Source organism: Ciconia boyciana, chromosome 14 (genome assembly GCF_034638445.1).
Source record: "Ciconia boyciana chromosome 14, ASM3463844v1, whole genome shotgun sequence".
Classification (NCBI taxonomy): domain Eukaryota; kingdom Metazoa; phylum Chordata; class Aves; order Ciconiiformes; family Ciconiidae; genus Ciconia; species Ciconia boyciana.
The window spans coordinates 3008335-3026521 of NC_132947.1; the positions used below are offsets into that span (position 1 = coordinate 3008335).

At 38.6% G+C, this 18187-nt stretch overlaps 1 protein-coding gene across 2 annotated transcripts; it reads left to right on the forward strand.

Annotated features, from left to right (window-relative positions):
- The first annotated feature begins 73 nt into the window (after nt 1–73).
- On the forward strand, nt 74–17017 carry YTHDF1 (YTH N6-methyladenosine RNA binding protein F1). Of its 2 annotated transcripts, none has more exons than XM_072878847.1 (5): nt 74–500; nt 920–944; nt 2465–2544; nt 7206–8803; nt 15539–17017. In XM_072878847.1, the coding sequence occupies exons 1-4, from the start codon at nt 474–476 to the stop codon at nt 8772–8774; spliced, it is 1701 nt and encodes a 566-aa protein (XP_072734948.1). In that variant the 5' UTR covers nt 74–473; the 3' UTR covers nt 8775–8803; nt 15539–17017. The 2 variants fall into 2 exon arrangements, with proteins under 2 accessions (XP_072734948.1, XP_072734949.1); XM_072878848.1 differs by having other exon boundaries at nt 7206–8726.
- The last annotated feature ends 1170 nt before the right edge of the window (nt 17018–18187 follow it).

Genomic DNA, 18187 nt, shown 5'->3' on the forward strand with positions numbered 1-18187 from the left:
CGCCGCCGCGCACTGCGCGCCTTCCTCCCCCTCCCCGCCTGCGCCCGGCCGTGCTTTCCCGGCGTGCCCCGCGCGCTCTCGGCGTTGACGTCACCGCAGCCCGGCGCCCGCCGCCATTGGAGTTGGAGGCTCTGGCTCCATCCCTCGCTGCGGCCCGACGGCGGCGGGCAGGCCCGGGCGGCGCGGCCCGGGGGCATGTGAAGAGACGGGGCCGGCAGGGTGAGGCGAGGCGCGGGACCGGCGCCGGCCTACCGCCCCCTGGGCCCTCTGAGGAGACGCCGAACGGCGGCGCGCGCGCCAGCGGCCCTTTTCCCTCCCCCTCGGCCCCGGCCCCTTCCCCTCCCCGGCCGCTGCCTGAGGGGAGAGGCGCCGCCGCCCCTCCGCCAAGGCCCCGGAGCTCCGCGCCGCGCCGAGCGGCCCTGCCTTCTCCCCCGGCTCTCTCTGCTGAACCACGGCGGCCCTGTACATGAATTATGTCTGCCACAAGCGTTGACCCTCAGGTAAGTGGCGAAGCGAAGCGCGGGGCCTGCCTCCTCCCCACCCGGGGGCGGGGGTTTTCCCTTGCAGGCCGGTGCCCGCGTCTGGCCCGGGAGAGGCTTTTCCTCTCCCGGCTTCTTCGGAGCGTAGTCTTTCTCCTTAACTTCCCTCCTGTGAGCACAGCACGTTCCCACTGCCTTTCGGGAGCCGTGGCCATTTCTAAGGAAGGCCAGTGCTGAAGGATACGTGAAACATACTCCTCAATCCCAGTTTAAACAAGCCCTGATAAGTTGTTAGCCATTTGTATGAGCCTCCTAGGCCTCCTCAAAAGCTGTGTGTTTTGCAGTGACAATATAAGCGTTTTTCTAAAATTAACTTTTTTATTTCCCTTTTTTTTTTTTTTCCCTTTTCCTTTACCCCATCATGTGCCATGGCATCCCAGAGACCGAAAGGACAGGATAATAAAGGTGAGGATCCTGCTGAGTTCTGGTCATTTAAATTGTTACTGTAACAGATGAATTATGCAGATACCTGTAGGTGAGCAGAAAGGTATTGCTGTTGGTCCGTATGGATAACATCTGGAACAAAGGAAGTTGTGCTTTGTTCTAAAATAACATAAACTGTTACTCGTACAAGCTTGCTTGCTTGCATCCCACTTAATGCTGCTGAGTTTACCGTGGGAAGGACTATCTGTTAGTACTAAACATAATAATGCTCTTCATTTCCTTACAATAAAGGAGATTTCTACATAAAGTCACAAGGATATGCCTATTCAATATATATTTTTACATACTTTTGCATAGTCTCTTCCTGCTATATGAATACAATTGTGTTACTGGTCTGCTGTTGACTGATATCTGTTCTAGCTGTCATATATAAGCCTACAAACTTAATTTAAGAAATTTTAAATAAAAAATAGTTAACTTCTGATGAGGTAATAAGCTTTTCATGATAATTCCCGTGCTTCATTTGTCATTAAATGTAATAACGAGTCACCTAAGAAAACACCTTGATTATTACTGTGATTGCTAATAAGTGTGTAACTGATCAGGCGTAGAAACTAACAATAGTCAACTCATAAATGCTGTTTAATATAACTTAACCTGCCTTAAAAATCCCGCTACTTCTAGTTACGGAAGGCTTGACACTATTTCCTAGGTTTGTAAATAATCTTTTACCTCTACTCTCCCTGACAAACTTCGCAGAAATATTCTGGTGAATTCCCAGACTTGTTTGCTAACCATCCTATTTGGTGTAGTGTTACTTGTAGTTTAGCTTAGCTGTTCTATGAAATAAGTAAATAAAGCAACTATCACATAATCTGTTTGACCTTGTTTTCCTAAATGTAAAGCAAACAAATGGAATTATTTGAAGTGACCTAATAACAGTTTTGGTTTTGTATATCTTTCAGTAATGGGGTTTGAATGCTTTTCACACCTTAATGTATGCTTAAGTAGGCCTTTGATTATGGCAGATGTGTCTCTTTTACACGTGAGAAAGTTGAGAATTAAATTTTCCTGAAAGTGTCAGGATATCAAGACACTTAGCAGTCATTATTTCATAACTAAACGTCACCTCACCTCATCTTATTTTAGCCAACTTAAGCAAGCAGTGAATAACACATGCTGGCAGAACTGTGAATTAGTTTCTGAGAGTTCTAATTATGGACCAGAACAATAGATGTTGTTTCCCAATATTTTTCACGTAATTCTTGTCAACTAGTATTTTTTTTGTTCAGAGGTAATTCACATGAGTTGTCTAGTCACTCTCAACTGAAGATTTTTTTTTAAAATTTACTCAAATTTAGTTTTATAAGCAATAATATAAAGACAAACCATTTTGGGGAAAAATGTTATCCCTTGGTCTTTTTATGAGTCTTTGTGCTGTGAAGAAGAAATAAGGCTTTTCATAAAATAACATGGGGTGGAACTCTTTACTGAAATGCTACTAAGCAGTATTATAATATGCTGTAACCTTTTTCTTCTAGTACAAAATGGTTCGTTACATCAGAAGGATACAGTTCATGACAACGATTTTGAACCTTACCTTTCTGGGCAGTCAAATCAGGTTAGTGTATTTTTAACTTAGTTTTTTTTCTTAGGCATGCTGTTGGCACTCAATTCATAGGATTGTGTTGAGGGAGCAAATTCCTTAAATAGAAATGGAAAAAGAAATGACTAGCATATTGTGTTACTTGGTAATACAACTAGCATTTGTGCTTGCAAAGCTAATATTACTCTGCGTATCCAGATGGCCACAAGTGAAAATGAAGTTAATGCTCCAACTAGTGTCTGCTGATTGCTCCTCAAATTGCAGGTTATTGGTACGGTTGGACTGTGACAGACTATTTGATCTTACAGTTCATTGATAGATGCATTGCATGTGGGAGTCTGAAGGTTCTGCTTTTGAGCTTTCCTGATTGGTATAATTTGTATAATCTTAGAAATTAGCATAGTTGAAATTTGGTTTCAGTGCTTTCTAGATATTTTGTAGAGCTGTCCCACTTGCTTTTTACACTTCAGCAAATATTGTTGTTCTTTCATGTCCTCTGAAATATCTTAAGAATTAAAAATGTGTTATGAATAAGGCACTTCAATGTAAACTCTTGATATAATCCAGTTCATTATAATGTATGTTAAATCAACATCCATGACTTATTAAATACCATTATAATTGAAAATATCTTTTAATTGAAGTAATTTTTGACTTAATGTTCAGATCTTTAAAGTCAACAAAATGTATGGAAACTGGAGATGCAGAAAGTTTTCTTTCACACATATAAAATACCATTTTAGAGAGAGACCTACCAAGGTGCATTATTATTTCTTGGCAGAAAGGCTAAGTGTTATGTTTTAAAAGGGAAATTTATAATTCATCTTGAAGCTGATAGATGCCACTGTTAATTAGCATATAACATGCTGTTCTGTTTCATTTGTAGAAGTTGTGATTTAATCTTGAACACTAGAGCAAACAGTTATCAGTTCATGTACTGTGTATAGGTTATCTTCAAGGTGTATTAAACATTTTTGTTAGGGCAGTCAGGTAGATGGAACTGTGTTACAAGTTTGTTTTGGATCATAGCAGCTTACAGGAAGGGTGCAAACTTTAGCACAATATAGATATACTTGAGCTTGTTTCCATCCTGGAAGCAATCAAGACATACCACTGTAGAGGTCAGGACAAGTGTATATGTGACAACACAAACTGTCTTCTGAGCTCTGCACTGTGTGGGTTCCAGCTCCCAAGCTAAGCTTCATAGTCATCTGCAGCATAGACGTGTTCTCCAGACTTATACAAAGTTAAAATGATTTCATGGCAAGCATTCCCTCTTCTCTGGAGTTAATGTATTGTAGCAGAGATAAAAGCAGGAAACTTGTGGGGAAAAAAGGCAGTAAAATTTTCTTTTTTAACGCAAAATTAGTTTTGAAAGAAATTGAGGCTTTCACCTTTCACTAATTTTTTTATGTTCTACTTCATCACATTTGTATGTAATTTTTGATTACTTAAAACCAAGGTATGTTTTTCTAATGTGAAATACACTGAACATTAAACTTCATATAGAAAAAAATGTAGAACTGTCTATTATAGTTGAATTCTAGGAAATTTGTCTTAGCTGTCAACAAGCCCAATTATTAGGTTTAAATGGAAAAATTGCTATGACTGTTACAATTTCCATAACTCTCAAAGTTTTCTTACATGAAAGTGTAGCTCCGTTGACCGATTTATTTATGCTGCAGTAAGAAATTAGCATGCTACAAGAAACAATTGTGTAGATTGTCTTAAAATTTTAAGTGGAAAGTGACAGTAGCATTAATTAGGACTGTGAGATTTTGTACTGAAGACAACCATGTTTCTGAACAAGGCCTTATTATCTAGTTATTCAGTCAGATTTATTCAGCCTTTAAAATTACTGTAAAATATAAGTGACTTACAAAAAAAGATTTGAAACCAACTGGATGTTTTAAAATACTTTAAGAAATTAAAACCCCAGCTGATACAACAGTATATTTGATGTCAAAGATCAAATGTAGGTTGGTAATATTGTGTTAATTTCATATTTTAAAAATACAAATTAGTCTTTAAAATTAGTATTGAGTATGTTATATAATCAAATAATATACATGTCTTCCATCTTTCTGTTGAAAACTACTCCTAAGTAGTGGTGCCTTATTTTCTTTCCATAAAGGTTGTAGTATCCAAGTAGCAGTACTTAATACAGATCAAATTTGAGGTGTGATTGCTTTTTGTTATAAAGCACAGTAAAAGTACTTTTAAAGGCAACTGGATGAAGTAGAGTATTCATATACAAAGTTATACTCAAAGAAGGAAAGGCATCCCCCATGTAATGTTACCCAGAACCAAAAGATTACTCATAAGTAACAGGGAATTCCTAGCAAGCAGTGTACTTTGGGAGAAAGAAAGATTCCCTTCCTAATGAACAGAATGGTTGGTGTTTGGATTTTGGTTTTTCTTTTTAATTAAAAAAAAAAAAAAAGGAAGGGTGCAGAAAGGTCAAGGATAAGTTTGTTGAAATAAATGTACTGCTGTTGCAGTGAAGGACTTCTGCCAGGGTTTCTTTTACACACTCTGGCAAAAAGCCAGTCAAAACAGATTGAATGTTTTGTAAGGATGTCTGCTGAAACTTTCCTTTAATCTTGTTAGAATCCTTGTGGAAACTTTACGGGCTGTGTGACAGGAGGTGACAGTCTCAGGAATTGTCTAGAATCCTTTAGCAGAAATATTTTAGGACAAAGCACCTGCTTTCTCTAGGCATATTTTTTTTGGTCTTAATAAATTCTAAATCGGTAGACTATATGAACATAAGTAGCTCTGAAGAACTATTTATGTCTCCTCCCTTACATCTGCATTTGTTTTTACATTTTTCTTAATATTAACACTTTGAGATGTAACACATAGATCAACACTGTTTTCAGCATAAATCCAAAACAGAGCCCCATACTAGCTACTATAAAGAAAATTAACTCTATCCTGGCCCAAACCAGCACAAATCTGAAAGTCTTTCAGAAAAATGATGTTTTCATATGCTACATATTGATTATTTTGTTTTGGGAGTCTCTGATAATTTAATGCATTTTAGAGGATCTTCTCATAGGAAGGTGGATTGTGTACCTCTTGTTAATGATAGAATTTGCACATAAATAAAGGCAGTGTGAACAGTGGCAGAGATTATTTCTTTTGAATTAATAAAACTGGATTTAGGCTGTTTAAATCTCAGAAGTGGTTTCAGTACTGTATGTAAGTCTTGGAGGCACTTTATAGTATCATTCTGTATATGGAAAGTAAGGATATTGAATTACTCTGGCTTTGGGGTATCATGGAAGGGAGTCATTGAAAAATGAGCAACACAGATGACTCTGTGTATCAGTTGGGTATTCTCCTTGCTGAAGATAAGCATGTTTTTTTACATCATTTTTTGAATGAGCTGAGAAATAATCTGATTTTTGGAAAAATGACTGAAGTTCCAGTGCAGTTTTGCTGATTTTGCAGATTTTCTTTTCAAGTTTGAAATCTTGCCGTTTGAAAGAAATCTTAGTTCCTTTTAAAATAATCTTTCTCCATGAGTAAGGAAAGGCTATCTCCTGTTTGACTCATTAACAGGAGATGTTGACCTTCCCTCCCCCTCACTGGTAATTACAGTTAGAGTGTCAGTTTGGAAGGTCTCCAATATATATGCTTCAAGTTTCTTTAAAGAGGAACAAAACCTATTTTAGAATATTATGTGTTTGTTCTTTTGCATTGTTGAATAACGGAAGCACATGGAATTCTTCAAAATCAAATGTCAGCAGAAGATTTAGAGTGGTAGGAAAGGCTTCTCAGCTTGGTCTAAGGAGCAGTTGAAAAGGGAGGAAAAGGTAGAATTTCAAAGGGGGTCTGCTGGTTTATAACCGATCAGCCTCTTGTTTTGTGGAGTGGAAAAGATGGCCTGTTTGGAAGGACAGTCAGAAATAGTCTTGCACATTTGTAACTTTACTACTGAGGGAGGAGGAGACTTTTGCAAAAGGCTGAATTAGGTCTTTCTCAAACGGTTTGGATGGCATGTATCACATGCTGTATTTGCATATATTTGTCTCTAGTATACCAGTCACCTTAATTTCAGTTTGTAGTTATTAGAGCAAACTTGGCATGCTGCTTTGCATGTGATCTCAGTGTGGTCCTGTCTGTGTCAGAAGTAGCCTTTGCATGTTTTACCACTTCAGTTTTGCTTGTTGAGGAGTGTTGGCCCCTCAAAACAATTCCATAATGAGGACTGTAATCATATTTTCTGTTATATGTGCTGTCATATTAAAGTAATTTCATCTAAAACTTCTCCCATGTAGTGATCCAGAAATACCAAATATAGTTAGTTCTTTGAGACACAAAATGTATTGTTATATAAGTTCCTTGAAATATTTTGGGGTATTAGTAGATTAAATAATTCTAGAAGAAGCCACGAAATACCCTTAGTAATGTAAATAAGCTTACATGGTTTCAAAATCTCAAGTACTAACCTCATTGTGAGCCACTAGTCCTGGGGTGTATTATAAATACCCAGATACTGCATTTTAGCCCTGAATCTTTCTTGGAGTATGAACTGAGATCTGTAATTAGAAATTAAATTACCTTGACTCTATTGTTCTTTTCTATTTGGTGATGAACAGCGTTGTGGCTATTTATAAACAAAGGGGGTTTTTATATCTGAAATTACCTTTTTTTTTTCTCTTTAACAGAACAGTAGCTATCCATCAATGACCGATCCTTATCTGTCCAGTTATTATCCACCATCTATTGGGTTCCCCTATTCTCTCAGTGAAGCACCATGGTCTACAGGAGGAGATCCTCCTATCCCTTATCTTACCACCTATGGACAGCTCAGTAATGGAGATCATCATTTTATGCATGATGCTGTTTTTGGACAGCCTGGGGGTCTGGGAAATAATATCTATCAACACCGGTTTAACTTTTTCCCTGAAAATCCTGCCTTCTCAGCTTGGGGAACAAGTGGATCCCAAGGACAGCAGACTCAAAGTTCAGCATATGGGAGCAGTTACAGCTACCCACCTAGTTCACTGGGCGGTACCATTGTGGATGGACAAACAGGATTTCATAATGATACATTAAATAAAGCTCCTGGAATGAACAGTATTGAACAGGGAATGGTTGGACTTAAGATTGGTGGAGATGTTACAACTTCTGCGGTGAAAACAGTAGGTTCCGTTGTCAACAGTGCTGGGATGACAGGTGCCCTCTCTGGTAATGGTGGATCTAATGTAAACTTGCCAGTATCTAAACCAACTTCTTGGGCTGCTATAGCTAGCAAGCCTGCAAAACCACAGCCTAAAATGAAAACAAAAACTGGACCTGTAATTGGAGGAGCATTGCCTCCTCCACCTATAAAGCATAATATGGACATAGGTACTTGGGACAATAAGGGTCCTGTGGCAAAAGTTCCTGCCCCCCAACAGATTCCTTCTCCTCAGTCTGTCCCACAGCAACAAATTGTTCAGCCTGTTCCAACTCAGCCTCCTCCATTGACTCAGCCACAGTATCAGACCCCTCAGCAGCCACCCCAAAATCGCTGGGTAGCTCCTCGCAACAGAAACGCAGCTTTTGGCCAAAGTGGAGGAACTGGTAACGACAGCAACTCAGCTGGCAGTGCCCAGCCTAACCCTGTTCCAAGTGGCGAGTCCCATCCTGTTCTTGAAAAACTGAAAGCTGCTCACAGTTATAACCCTAAAGATTTTGAATGGAACCTTAAAAATGGACGTGTGTTCATAATAAAGAGCTATTCTGAGGATGATATTCATCGTTCCATTAAGTATTCTATTTGGTGTAGTACGGAACATGGCAACAAACGCCTGGACAGTGCTTTTCGGTCCATGAATAGCAAGGGTCCAGTCTACTTGCTATTCAGTGTCAATGGCAGTGGACACTTCTGTGGAGTAGCAGAGATGAAATCACCTGTGGACTACGGCACCAGTGCAGGTGTCTGGTCTCAGGACAAGTGGAAGGGGAAATTTGATGTCAAGTGGATCTTTGTGAAGGATGTGCCCAACAACCAGCTCCGACACATCAGGCTGGAGAACAATGACAACAAACCCGTTACAAACTCCCGTGATACACAGGAGGTGCCCCTAGAAAAAGCAAAACAAGTGCTTAAAATTATTGCTACTTACAAGCACACGACCTCCATCTTTGATGACTTTTCTCATTATGAAAAGCGCCAAGAAGAGGAGGAGGTGGTGCGGAAGGTAAACTTATTAAAAAATTTATTTTATACACAGATATGGGGAAAATGAAATGTGAAGGCTGCTATGGTGGAAAAAATGTAAGTAGGAATTCACAATGTTTTTAATACATCTCAACTTGATGGTTTTATGTGTGTTTAGCAACACAAAAAACAAACTGATGCTTATTTGTCTGTGACAATTTCATAGCTAATGGGTTTCAAAGCAGAAAGTTAAGCAATAATGCAGGTGAAGGACATTACATCCAATTTTTTGGAGTTTGATTTATTTTTTAATCTTAAAATTGTTAATAAACTAGAGAATAGTTTCTGTTTCAGAATTGGATTCTGCCCATGCTTGCCACTTAAGTTTTTTGCCTTATAAATATGAGGTGTTTTAACACTCTTTGACTGGAACTGGGCTATCAAAATTGATACCTGTGTTGGCATTTGAAATTTGTACATCACCTTTAAGAGCAAGAAGCCTGATCTTGTTTGTTCAGTTGATCTCTCTGGAAAAGAAAGAGTTGCATAAAATTGCTGCAATAGCGCTAGAAAGATTGCGTTTCTGCTGCTGAAGTCACGTGTATTATTATTTGGGAAAATAAAGGTTTTCGGTTCCCAGGTCTAATCTGTCTACTAATTCTTGGAAAGAAGTTTTGAGTGAAGATGTAGTAAGAGAAATTTGGGCAGTAACCGGGAAAGTGTAGTAAAAATTTACATACGCTTTCATGGCTCCAAGTCTACCGCAAGAGACATCTGTCCCTATCTGTCTCATGACCTCAGTTTCAAGAATGCCTTTCTCTCATTAGGCAGTCTAGAAGTAATGGACTGACAAAATAATAGGTGTTGGGGTGTGTAGTTCCTAGCTAAGTAACGCTTACAGTTGCTTGATACTGATAGTGTTTCATAGACTTTTGTATAGCGTTTCGAATAAAGCATTTATTTGACAGGCTAGTTTAGTGCAGCTCACACTTGCTTCAAAATGTTTTTGAAGCAAAGACTTAACGCATGTTCCTGGAGCTTAAATTGAAGTTGCCATTTTAAAGGTTTTATTGGCATTTTAAAGTGCAGATAAAATTGTTTTAAACTGTCTTCATAGAATGTACTCTGAAATTATGAGAGCAAAGGAGATCAGTGTCTTAAGAACTTTTTAGCTCAACTTTTCCTAGCCATCAGATACGATGTGCATAGCATACCTCAGCTCGGGAGGGGAGGAGAGCTTAAGATTTGAAGCTTTTCTTGTGTATTCCCTGTGGGGTTCCACAAGCTAAAACCTAAAAGCCTTTACTTCAACACTTCCTTCCTTCAGTAGGCAATTAGCAATTCAATATTTAATGCAACCTGTGTCTTGAAGAGAGGTGTTCCCTTCTGTAGGAGAGAATCTTGAGTAAGTCAAAAGGCCTTGGTTCCTTTTCCAGTGTTTACAGCGTATGGGGGTGATTGTTTTGGTTTTTTTAATGATGAGTCTCCCTGTGATTTGCTGCCAAGTCTGAAGGGGAGAATAATGTGCGCGTTTGAGGAGTGAGAGTGCTGGGAAAGTGATAGGAGAGCTAGTCTTGAACAGTTAACATACTGGCCTGAGGAAGATCCAGATGGCTGCATACTGAGTGCCGAACTTCCTTTGCTTTGTAGTAGCTCAGGGGGCTGATGTTCAGCTATTGGGCTGATCCCGCTTTGGGTTGTTTTCATATACACAACTATTTCCCATTTTCAGTTCAAGTGCTGATACAATATTCTTACTCAGGTAACTGCTTTATAACAGGATCGGTTTTTCAAAGTAATGCATTTTTTCTGCCTCATTTAAAACTGAGGCTCTAGCTTGTATGATGCATTCAGGAAATAAACTCTGAAGTCTAATTTAACATTTCTTAGGTTCCTCTGAACAGCTTAGAAATAGGACAATATACAGACAATTGAAGTACACTGTGGAAGATAATAGTGCTAGAGAGGTAAAGCAGATCAACAGTGAGGGAATGAAAAACAAGATGCTGCTTGTCAGGTTGCATTCTATAAAATTATTGTCTGGAAAGTTAATATTTTCCCCTTCATTGACTAAATGAATTTTAGAAGTCCAACTGATTACTGGAAGAGGTTTTTTGCAGGATATGTACACACTTAAACTTCTTATTGTTGAGAAGTTTGTGCTGTTGAAGTTAAAGCCTTCCTAATACGCAAAGTTAACCTTCCTGTGGCAATAATTTTTGAAGAATCTTATTGCTAGTTAGGTTATCTTATGACCTAATTGACATTTTCAGATGGTTGTTTGTATATGTGCCATCTTAATTGGTTTTCAAGTTGCTGTGGTTTTGATTCATTATACTCTATTTAGCAGTAAAATTACTTGTTGAAATTCTGTGCTTCCATTTCGCCACTGTTGTGATTACAAAGGGCTAGAATTCTTACAAATCTCCACATGGAGGGCTTGAATGCTTTAATTTCATTTATACGCAGATATTTAGTAGGGAAGATTAACTTCATGTAATCTGTACAATGCAAGTCACTACCATTTCAGTTCTTTTCTTTAGAAGGTTACAGTTTGTTGCTAGCTCGTGTTTCCTTAACTGATGTGTGCAGTGTAAGCTCCAGAGTGTGCTCTCTGAGTTTAACTGATCCAGGAACCTCTGTGTTAACACCAAATCATCAAATGTGGATTCAGCAGGTATAATGCTGGATGAAATTCACTGAAGTGCCAAAGATTCATCAGTGTTACCAGCATTGCTTAAGGACTGTATCATCATCTAGAATTGAGGGAAGATTTGTTCATCCTGGGATCTAAGTCCAACTTTTGCTTTACCATAGTAATAAAGTATGTAAGCCCAGTCTGGTGACCCAGAACCTGGGAAAGGAGTAGTGGAAGGATATTGGTGTCTGGAATGAAATAGCAAAAAAAGTGAGTGGCATGAAATCTCTTCTGACCCTCCTAGCATTTCTCAGTCAGTTTCCAGGGCCACTACAGTGTCCACAAAGAGAGCAACTTCTGTGATCAAAGCTCATGCTCTTAAAATGTAAAAAAAGTTGCAACATGTGTGAGAGCTTCTTTAAAAAGACAATAAAGTATAATGTGGCATTAATTATTAACGTTCCCTAGAAACGTGCTTGCATAGTCTTAACAAAATTGTCTTCTGAAGGTAAAAAGCTTGTAAAGAAAATAAACTTTGCAGATTTGGTATTTTTATTTGCATCTCGTGATAGGACAGATGGGTTGATCTACTGTCAGCAGCTCGTCTTCATAGATCTGTATTTAACTAGATGGTCATAGTTACTCTGATGGACTGCTGTGCTGTCATCTCTGACCCGTGTCAAGGCGCTTGGCTATTCCAAGGTCTACACCTTGGTGTTGTGCTGGAAGAGCTGAGTAGTCTTATCTCAGAAAGCTCTTGAATCACCAAGCTTGCCGTTTCTCCTTTTGGGTGATTAAATATTGTAAGGTGTTAGCTAGTGCATGCTGGCACTCAGAAATACTCATTGTCTTCTAGCATTGCATATTTCCTTTCAGTATGCTTTCTGTGAACATTAATTGACACAGAACTCTTAAGGATGGAATATTGTCCTTCCTCCAAAACTGTAATTAAACATTTCTATTTTAAGCTTAATAGTAACTGTGTTTCCTGATGTAAAGATAACACTTATATTTTTGTGTCAGAAGATGAATGCTTTCATCCCACTGACCTTAACAAATAAAGTTTAGTAGGAAGGTTGACGGCTACTTCAGACTGAAGTGAAGGGAACAGAAGTTTGACAGGGATGAATGTCTCCAAAATGGAAGCTTCTGCAGGTTTTATGAAAACCAGTTTTTCCTGTGTCTGAAGACTATACACATTAATGTCACGAAGGAGACGTATGCAACAGGAGCTCCCCTGTCAGATATCAGAAAATTCCCCTGGAGAAGAGAAACTATGAAGGCTCTGGATGGATCTTCAGAACCAAAATGAACAAAGCTTTGTTAGTTGCTTACAAAACTGGTTGTGCTTGCTTGCAGTAGTACTAAATAGCAGGAAGGAAGAGAATTTGAGAGCTAGAGCTTCTAAAAAGCAGCCACGCTCGAGCATGAAGAATTGTTGCATCAGTTTCCTCCCCGTCAGTTCATATGGTTTCAGACAGTTTTTAAAAAGAAGATTCAGATTAGCCCCCGAGAGAGAAAGCGAGTAGCAAGGTAGGAAGAACTGCTTAATAACTTGCTTAATAAATAGCACTTTTTACTGAATTACAAAGCCTGAGCTGAGTCTCTGAATGCCATGAGCGTACTTTCTCTAGGTACCAGATAGAAGTCTCAGGTGCTAGCCTGTCTTCTATTTATGTGGGACTAGTCTGTGAGACTGGAAGACTTTGACTTTTAAAGAAGGTGGGATTATGAGGGTCAGTGGATGACTACATATGTTGTGGTTTAGCCCCAGTTGGCAATTAAGTACCACACAGCTGCTTGCTGAACCTCCCCCACCCCCTGGTGGGATGGGGGAGAGAAGAGGAAGAGCAAAAGTAAGAAAACTTGTGGGTTGAGATAAGAACAGTTTAATTGGAAAAACAACAACAAAAAAATTGTAATGAGAAGGGAAACAACGAGGGAGTGAGAGAGCAACAAAACCCGGGGGGGGGAAACCAGTGATACAACTGCTCACCACCTGCTGACTGACGCCCAGCCTGTCCCCAAGCAGTTATCGCTACCCCCTGGCCAACTCCCCCCAGTTTCTATACTGAGCATGATGCCATATGGTATGGAATAGCCCTTTGGCCAGTTTGGATCAACTGTTCTGGCTGTGCCCACTCCCAGTTTCTTTGCACCTGGCAGAAAATCAGAAGCTGAAAAGTCCTTGACCAGTGTAAACACCACTTAGCAACAGCCAAAACATCAGTGTGTTATCAATATTATTCTCATACTAAAATCCAAAACACAGCTCTATGCCAGCTACTAGGAAGAAACTTAACTCTATTCCAGCCAAAACCAGGACAACATAGAAAACTAAAAATAAGATGTAAGGTGCAATGGGAAAGAATGGGCTGACGGGCATGGTAGGGCAGTGAAGCAGAGTGAAGGGGATTTGCCACCTTAGAGATGGAAGTAGGATGGAACAATTACCTCTTTGGAAGCCTGAAAATGGGGTTGATATGGTTCAATTTTAGATCTTTCTAACCACCTTTTGTTTGAAATTTCAGGCAGACGTAAGTTCTTTTCATTAAGAACATACAACACCTACTATGTTCTGATACTCTACCACTGAGAAATGACTTTCATTGACAGTTCATCATAAGTCAGCAGGGAAATACAGATTTATTTTTTTAAAAAAAATATACCACTTTATATGGTCTGTTTTGTTGATTTGGTAAAACAATTTTTCTGTCTTAAATCATAGATTAAGAATTTATACTAGACTTTGTTGACTTAATTTTATTATGAAAATGGAAATATTCTGCCTGAAGACAGAAATCAATATATTCCATTTAAAAAAAAGCTCTTCTGATTTTATGCTGTGATCAGCTGAAGTAGCAAATACAGTCTGTTACATTTATGTTTGGTATATTTGCAAATAAGCTTTATATCGCAACAGAAACAATTCTGAGATTAATTTTGTACAGAAAGATTCCACAAAACAAGTAAAATCTGAAGGCGTTAGTTTAGGAGTTGACTGTTGTTTATGCTTAGGCTATTTCACAATTTTCTTGCTTGAAATAGGATTTGGTGCCATATTGATGTGTTCAAGTACAGTACAGAAAGTAGCGTCTTTACATGCCTGTTTTGCAGTGTACAGTCTGTTTTAAACACCGTTAGGGTGAAACGGCAAACAGCAAGGCTGAATGAACCCTTTCTATTCAGTCTGCATGGTGTCTTAGCTGGAAAAATGCACTGGCCTAATGCTACAGCAGCATATTTTATTCAGCTTGTCTTGCTGTCTTCTGCATGTTCTGCAACTTATGGGGCACCTAAAACAATTACTGAAAAAGTCCCCCTCTTTTGTTATTGCATGGCTCAGCGTGGCTGTGTAAGCCCTGTGCAGAGCCTCTGCTTGAAATCAGAGCAGAGGCAGGACTGTTTCCTGCTTGGAGAGCACGGGTTGGTCAGATGAAGACTTAACAGCAATTGAGAGGTGCCTGCAGGTATCCCTTCGATTACCTTTCTCTGTTTTCAGTATTTGTGGTTAGCAGAAACTTCTGAGAGAAACTTCAAAGAGCCTACTGGTTTCTGTACTAGAACGCTTTTAGAAATTCTTGGGTTGTTCAGTCTAGCTGTGCTGGTTTTTATCAGACTGTGCAAAAGCACATAACTCTTCTTCCACCTGATGATGTTTTTTTTTTTCTCCCTGACTTGTCAAGTATTTCACAGTGCCTCCCAGAACAGCTGAACAGATAGGAAGAATTAGGAACAGAATTTCTAGAGAGCTCAAATCCTACTTTTATTGAATGTGACTAAACTCTAAAGTCATTTGAGTGCTTCGATATTATACCGGTTCTGTGTAGTTCACTTACTACCATCTCCTTTCTGCTCTTGTATTGGTTGTGCTACTGCTGCAGTCGCTAAAATAATCCAGAAAGCAGAATATTGCAGGTCCCCTTTCTGCTTGGGAATGTTGATATTCCATACCTCCCTTAAACTGACAGCAGACAAAGGTCATAATGAAGTGCAGGTACTCATTCAGCTGTTCCACTTGAAGCTGCACTTATATTAAGTTAACAAGTCCTTGGGCTTGTCAGGTATATACAACATATTTATAAAATGTAGCAGCAATGTTTTGACAAAGTGTATAGTTGGGAATCACATTAGTGCTGTTATATTATTAAAAGCTTTTTCCTTGTTCTTTTGACTAAAATCTTTCTTAACTTTTAACTTTTTTCTCTTTGCAGGAACGTCAGAATCGAAACAAACAATAAGAATAAACATATACAGTTTGATATATATACTAGAACTGATATTAAATTCGACTATGAGAAACTAAATTTAAGTATACTGGTGCTGTATCCTGGCATCAGGACAAACTAAAGCTTTCAGCTCCGATATATCTTCTCGTGCAGGGGAAATTAAGTTGTCGCATCTTTAAGTACATTGTAGTTTATTTTTGCCCAAGTGGATCTGCATTGATTTGTATCTTTTTTTCTATGTAAAATTCTGTAGAAATCATTAATAAAGGTGTGTCTGTTTTTATTTTTTTAAGTTGGTAAACAGTTATATTAACCTAATGTGGACCTATACATGAGCATACTAAAGTGTCAATGCTTCCCAAAGACTTTATTTTGGCACAAATTATGTTCCTAGCCAGATATAGATTATGGAGAATACATCACAAATCTTCCTTTATCCTCCTCCCAAACCCTTTTTCTTCACGGTGGAAGTAAGAAACCATGCATTGATTTTTGTCATTTAAAAAACTTTTAAGATACTGCACTTCAGAATTTTGAAATGAAAAAACTACATTTCTTATCACTTTGTGCAGCTGCTATGCCTCTTTATTTATCTGTACAATTACACTTTTAAAACTGCTAATGCGCCATGTTGGTTTTTTCTGTCTAGTAGAAAATCAAATTGTCAGTGAAATTGTTTCTCTGGAAAATATTTCCCTTCCACATTCTGTTAACCAGTGCTTCAGTGTGCATTTGTTATACCATATCCTGCCGAGAGTGAGCGAGATGCTTTCTCTCAGCCATAATTCTGCTTTACGGTTTTTGTAGCTTAATTAAATAATAATAATGTGATGCTATCAACATTGCAGGGGTTTTGGACAATGTGTTTAAACCTGTTTCAGCTTTCAGGTGTTATTAGTTAATTGCAGATCATTTTTAATCCTTCCCTTCATTACTCCCTCCCACCCCCCCAAATCCTAATGCCATTTAAAGTTTTTATACCAATAATGCTGAGCTTTAACGTAGGAACTAATAGTATGGATAATATGATGGATTATGCCTCAGATGTTTAAAATTGACAGTGTGTATGTCTAATTTTTTTCTGTTGGATGAGTAAAAAAACCTGTTTTAAGAAACTGAATTTGCTGTCATGTTTTTGTGGAGTGAGGGGACCGTCGGAGAACCTGTCACCAACTGGAGTTCCAATTAAGCATGGAAATGGTGCTCATGTCCGCTGCTCTAGCACACTGAATCTGCACGTGTTTATTGTAGAGGATCTTTTACTATATTAGAAAGCAAGTATCTTCTGAATACTATTTACTCCAAAAGGACCTCCAATTTAAATAAAGTTTAATCTGTATCATTTAGACTTGTATTTAGAACGTATAACTCTGTCTCTGGACTGTTACTGCCTGTAAGGGGTAATGGACAGCATCAGATTAACTTTTTCCTCTAGGAGAATACAAGCCTTAATAAACAATACATATTTAGCAAGTTTGATGTCATTTTCATTTTTTCCCTACTTTCAGTTGTCTTCCTATGTTATAATCGCCCTTTACGCTGACTCATGAATTAAGTCTGATTTGAGGAGAGTTTTGATTTAATAACTTAGACGTTTGCTGTCAGCACACTTGATGATTTGCAGAAGGGTTTCGCAGGACTCTGCAGAGGACCTTTAAGCTGCTCTGAATGTTACCGGTCCTCAAAAGAAATACATGCGTCTACGGTGGCTGTCACTTGTACTTTCCTTTCTCCTTGTATGGTAGAGAAGCTGAAGAAAGAATTGGAAGTTGTCCTATAGCCTTCAGAAGGCAGTATCGCAGATGTGGGTCACTGGGATGAGAAAAGAGCTTTCCCAATAGAAGTAAAGCTCTGAACGGTTTCTTTTACAGCAGTTGGCTGTCTTTCCCAACTCTAACTTCAGTAATTTGACTTGATATCTTTTTTTTTAACTGACTTTTTGAAGCAATACTGCATTTTATAAACATGCTACCATCTAATAAAAGCTGCTGTTAGTTTCAGTTGTTATGTCGGGACGCTTAACAACTAGTGATTCCAGAGCCAAAACGAATTCAGCTCCATCTGGACCCTGAAGAGAAAAGTTAGTTACACAACTTTTATTTCTTTCTTTAGAGCCAAGAAAAAAAAAAAAGAATTATCTTTGCTGTGATACACCTATAGACTTTGGGTAAATATTTTCTAGAAATACCCAACCAAACAAAAACCCCCCAACAAATTGAGAGCCTTTAGCTGAAACCGGTTTGGCTGTACTGTTAGGAGAAGTTATGATGTGTCTCAACCTGCTGTCTGGCTTTGTGGGTAGCAGAAAAAAATTCATAACAGCTTCAGCATGCAGAGATTTCTTGCTGATACTGCAGTGCTGTGGCTGGGTTGTACAGCAGTATCTGGGTTAAAGTGGGGAGAAAATTTAACAGCAGGTAAAATAATCACTTTCGTTATGACCATGTTCAGTGTTAAGATAACTGAAATGAGGACTGGTGGTTCTAATTTTCAATCAACTCTCATTTCAATGTAGAGAGATGCCTGACTTTTTTTGTTTCGCAGTGTTCAAATTACACTGTGAGGGGGAAGAAGCATTCTTCCAGTGTCTGTTGTAGAATAACGTAATGTCGTAGGTCTTGCTTATTCTTGAAT